The sequence below is a fragment of the Limanda limanda genome, chromosome 19 (genome assembly GCF_963576545.1).
Source record: "Limanda limanda chromosome 19, fLimLim1.1, whole genome shotgun sequence".
NCBI lineage: Eukaryota > Metazoa > Chordata > Actinopteri > Pleuronectiformes > Pleuronectidae > Limanda > Limanda limanda.
In genome coordinates this window covers 13083105-13088635 of record NC_083654.1, presented here as the reverse complement: position 1 = coordinate 13088635, position 5531 = coordinate 13083105, and the positions used below count along the sequence as shown (strand labels likewise).

General features: G+C 40.7%; 1 protein-coding gene across 1 annotated transcript; it reads left to right on the top strand.

The window, feature by feature from the left end:
* The first annotated feature begins 544 nt into the window (after positions 1–544).
* On the top strand, positions 545–4344 carry stmnd1 (stathmin domain containing 1). The gene is made up of 6 exons (XM_061093360.1): positions 545–613; positions 1582–1771; positions 1872–1987; positions 2841–2969; positions 3074–3263; positions 4307–4344. The coding sequence occupies exons 1-6, from the start codon at positions 545–547 to the stop codon at positions 4342–4344; spliced, it is 732 nt and encodes a 243-aa protein (XP_060949343.1).
* Positions 4345–5531: the final 1187 nt, after the last annotated feature.

The following is a 5531-nucleotide window of genomic DNA, read 5'->3' as shown; positions in this document are numbered from 1 at the left end:
ATTGATATGATATGAAATGATAAGTTATGATATGATATGATATGATATGATATGATACGACATGATATATGATATGACATGATATATGATATATGATATATGATATATGATATATGATATGATATGATATGATATGATATGATATGATATGATATGATATGATATGATATGATATGATATGATATGATGTCAGTGTGGCACACACACAGCTGATGAAGCGTGTCAGTGCGTGTGACAGTGTGTGAGTGTGTAACACAGCCAATGAAGTGTGACAGAGCAGCTTCTCCATCCAGTGTTGACCGTGTTGACCGTGTTTTGTATTTCCTTGTTCCTGGGTGTCGCCTCTTTAACCGGGTCACATTTATTGTAGCAACGGCCCCTTAGCGACGGGCTCATGGAGACTGTGTGTCCGTGTGTGTGAAGGAATGCCAGGCTACACGGTCAACACGTATCGAGGAAAACACACACACACACCGAGCTGGAATTAAAGCTGCACATGTATGAGCGTTACTGTCTCGCTTTACATCGTTGATTCGTGGTGAATATGGGATGTGGCAGCTCCTCGGACACCGCGGTCACACCGCTCACACGAAAGGAGCCGAAGAGAGACGAGGTAAGAGCCGAGTCACAAATTCAGTCTGTGTAGTTTGACACCAGGTCCATTTCTCCAACGATATCCAAATAGAGTTTTACAGTTTTTATAATAATGGCTATAATTATGATTATTATATTGATTATTACTCAATAAAAATGTTAAACAACTATTAAAACTATTCAGCTATTGAAATATTATAACATTTAACCTTGTCTCCATATTTGAGGTGAACTTCTCAATCTGCACCAGGTACGTTATTTATTTACAGGACGTTAACTTATTATTTTTTAAAACTTTAAAAATAGTAGTTGTTGAAATATGTCATGTGACAGGATTAAAAATAAATAAAAACACATTAAACGAAATATTCATTTAGTTCAGAAAGTAAAAAAAAGAGAGTTAAAGACCTGTAAACTTTTTTTTAGATATGGTTCAGATTCAGAATTTCGCCACAAATATCGAAATAAACACAATTTAGAGTGATTTAACATTAAGATTATTAATTCTATTTATTTATTCATATTTATGGAGTAAGTATAATCAACGGTTCATGCTGCACTGTTTAACGACCCAGCTCGAGAGGGATAAGGAAAGAGACATAAAACCAGATGTTGTTGTTAAAAAAATGAGTTTTTTGAATTTAAGAGTTTAAATATTTAGTTTTATAATACCTTAGAAATTACAAGATGATCATATTTGTATGTAAACATGATAATATTGATTGTATGATTATATAATAATCTTAATCTACAATGAAATACAGTTCAACTCCCGGCAGGGGTTCCTGTCATTTCCTCTACATAATAAAGACAAACATGTCAAAAAAATTTTTTAAATACTCAAGAAGAATGTTCAAGTTAATGAACATTGTTACCTTTCATACCTAAATATAAATTGAAGAATACATTGCTATCCCAGCACCATTGAGGTGAGCAGTTTTCTGTGTTTTGACTTATTTCCTCTTCGTTCGTATTGTGCCCTGTCAGGATGAGACAGGAAGTAAACTCGGTAGCCGTGGAGACTCCGCCGTGTCGAAGGGCACCACAGACAGCGGGGTGGTGATGGAGAACAAAGCATTCCCTGACTTACCTGGAGCGATGCCCAGAAAACTCCCTCCTCTGATATCTGAGCGTGTCGGAGAAAGTGTGGCAGACAGAAGGACACAAGAGGGTGGGTGTGTTCAACAAGTGTGTCTCACTGAAGAGAAACTCCCCTGCACGCATCTAATGTGTTTCTATTTCACTGTGGCCAGGACTACTGCAGCATGATGGCACAGTGCAGGAGCGTCAAAAGTCCAGTGACATCCTGGAGGAGCTGCTGAATCAGGGCATCATCCCGGTGGGACAGAGCAGAGAGAGAGGCAGCGGGGCTGGAGAGGCCTACAGCATCATGGTGGGTAATCTTACAGGGTGGAGGAATGACAAGGGGTGCTGTCTTAAGCTTTATTCTCATCACTGTAGAGAGATAACAAGTTAACAGATGTATCGGCAAATCTCAGCTGTCCTTTAACACAAGAAGTATTAAAATCTCAGAGGCCACGTACTATTATGCCTCATGCGGACCTAATGTATTGGACAAAGACCTTGACTCAACTTGCCAAAAACCGTTGTTGTGTCTTCCCTAAAGTCAGTGTCCTCTTGCAGAGATATTATGTACCTTCATCCAGTTGTTATCTGCCTCCCTATCTCAACCTTGTTTCCTACAAATAATAAATAAAGAAAAGTACTCTGATACTGAATTGTACTGTACTTGTACTTAATCTTCTTCAGACTTTACGCTATGAAGTGCAATCCTGGGTTAGAGAGGCCCCAAATAAGACAATGCAAAATATGCAAGAGAGATCAAAAACATGAATTAATTAACCCAAGAGACCTAAACCATAACATTTCCATAACAGGTATTTCATGCACTTCTATGGTCAGAGTAATACATTTACAAATGGTTAAGCTTGACCACACTAACTGAAACCCGGTAAGAATCAACAGTTTATAAGTAAATTATACAATTTAGAAAGTTATTGTGATAATAATGGTGGTAAGAATTAAGTTCAATAAAGAGTGTATCAGAACATTGATTTGTGTTGCTAAGTTATCTCTCACAGGTAAATAAGGTCAGTAAGTCCAATCGCCTGTAATGTTAAGGTTGGGCGTTCTCTATCTCCCTCTGCTGTTTGTGTGTGTTTGTGTGTGTGTGTGTGTCACTGTGTACGTTTGTGTGTTTGTGTGTGTGTGTGCGTGTGAGATAGCTGGATGACAGAGATGTGGTCAGGCAGAGGCCTGGGAGACTGGAGTCCCTGAAGACCATAAAGGAGCAAAGTCCCCCCAGCAGAGAAGAGCTAGAGGAGAAGATGAGACTTGTTGAAGAGAGACGCAAGGTACAGTGTGTTCATACTGTGTGTGTGTGTTTGTGTGTTTGTGTGTGTGAGAACTTTTCTTAATTTTGCTTCTCTTCACTTGTCTGCTCCCTCGTCTCTTTCAGTCAAAGGAAGACGAGCTCAAGATGCGTTTAAGGACCAAGTCTGCGCGTATCCGTGTCCTTTCCCCTGTCTCCAATGCAGCAGAATATGAAGACATGTCCCTCACACCTGTGACACCCCTGACCTTTGACCTTACACCGAATCCACTGTTGCACAGCCAGATCACGAGCAGGACGGCCGAGAGAGGAGAGTGTGTGAGAGAGGCTGGAGGTGATGGCAGAGAGAGGGAAAAAGAAACGGGCAGAGCAGAGAATAGCACAGAGAGAGAGAGGAGTGGAGATGACAGAGAGGAAGGTGCAGAGCAGGCGAGTGAGGACAGTGATGATGATGATGATGATGAAGAGGAGGAGTTGAACCAGGTGAAGGAGCTCCTGGCGGGGCAGCTCCTCACAGCCTCAGGGGAGCTGGAGAGTGATTCCACTTTTCAACCCGTGGAAGACAAAGAGGAGAAATATTAAATTATCACATGAATGAGCCAATAATCAGCACTAAGACAAAGGAAGCCAAAATTATTCCTTTTGTACATGAGGATAAAGATAGAAAATATAAAGTACAGTGAATGTTAATCGAAAGATGTAATTAAGTTATGATTAGATGGATGAATTAGGCTAATGTCAATGTGAATATCTAACATCCTTTCCACTGCAGGGAAGCACATCAGCTCGTAAATTCTTAATATAATGACTTTGCTCAGTAATAGGCACAAGGGAATATGAGGGTTTCTTTTCTAATGCAATGTTATTCAGGTAGTTATTTAATAAACAAGACCAAGGCTTAATGCTCTGGTCAACATACCAAAATATTTTCAGTGTGATTTAGAATGTAAATGGTGAACTTTGGGCAGCTGGACACAAGATGGCGCTGTCTCAGTAGGATGAAGTTGTGTTACCCGGTCGCTGAAGTCTTTGAAAAGAGAAGGTGTGAAGAGGTTTTGGTGACAGGCGAGGATGTGCCTTTTGAAATTATGTGTAATATGATGTTGTTAATAATCAATAAAGTTCACTTCTTTTCTCCCAGAGTTTTGATGTTGTGATGTAAGGGTGTGCGAACCCAGTGATTTGTCTGCATCCAAAAGTGTATCATTGGCTTGACTGTTCCTCCAGAGCAAAGGGCCCCTTTTAGATTTGTTGAAATTTTTCTGAGAGAGTTTGGGGGAATGCAACCTCGGTGTGACCGTGCTGTGGCTATTCAGCTGTTCCAGTGACCTTTGACCTTTGATTTCCCCTGCCTGACAGGTGTGTTCTACGGCCACATGGGCAACAAGAGTTACTGACTTCACCCTTTGTCTTGATTAAACTGAGGGAAAAAACGGTTTTTGTATTTTTTTTTAAATGCAAAATTTGAATATTTGATTTTTCATTTAGAAGCAGCTCAAAACACATTTATTCTCCAAGACAATCCCTGTGTGTGTAATTTGGAGTTATTTGAGCTTGTTTCTAAAAACTATCAAGACATGTGCCACAGACTGTTATTGTTAAAAAACACAAGAGGATTCAGACGAGTCAACATGTTGCTCATGAGCAGGGACAACAGGGCGATGCAACCTGAGCGGATCCCCATTGTGGAGCCTGTGGAACTGGATATCGGTCCCCCTCTCATGACTCCAGTCAGACTCTAACGGGCGTGTGGCCACATTAATAAAATAGCGAGCAGACAGAGACGCTGCAGAAAGACGCTCTATCAGGTTGCATTTCATTGTGATCTTCAGTGACAATTCACATTCAGTTGAATAAGAGAGGATTTATATAAAGGCCCTTTTGTGATACAGATTTTGGTTGTAGTTTTTATTATATACCTACACAGAGCACATTGGAATGGATCTAACTTCATTAGCATGCTGTGCCAATGACATTTAACTATGTTCCCACTGTGTGTCAGTGCACAGTGTCGTAAGCAGCGACAGGAAATAGGCCCAGGCGCTCACAGAAGAGAAGCATCCATAAATGTTTAACAGCAGGGTACCCTCTCACATTACTGGAGGTGAATGACTTCATCCTGGCTGCTCAAAGGGAGATCCAGGGATCCACCCATCAGGAGGCCAAACATTACAGCGGTTAGTTTAATCACTCATGCTCAGAGATGTTATTTAAATTATCCGTGGCTGTTTAAATTGGTTCCTTGATACCCAATTTTCATTATTGAAGTAATGTATAGATTGACCAAGTCCTCCCCTTAACGACCTTTAAAGAAATGTCTAATCGAACCTCATTTATTAGAAGTCCAAGTGGTCAGATATGATTTTTAGATATGATGTAGATTGATTGTAACACTGGACACAGTTGGAGCCATGCATGAAGTAAAAACAAGGGAGCCTATAGCATCCACACTTGATGCTTCATGCTGTCTGCATGGACACAGAAACTTTTTTTCATCCCCCCACATGTGAAGGCTGATCCTTCCAGCAGAGTCCCAGTGCTGCACCTGTCTGTCTGCTGCTGCTGTAATGTGTCCGTCCCTGGG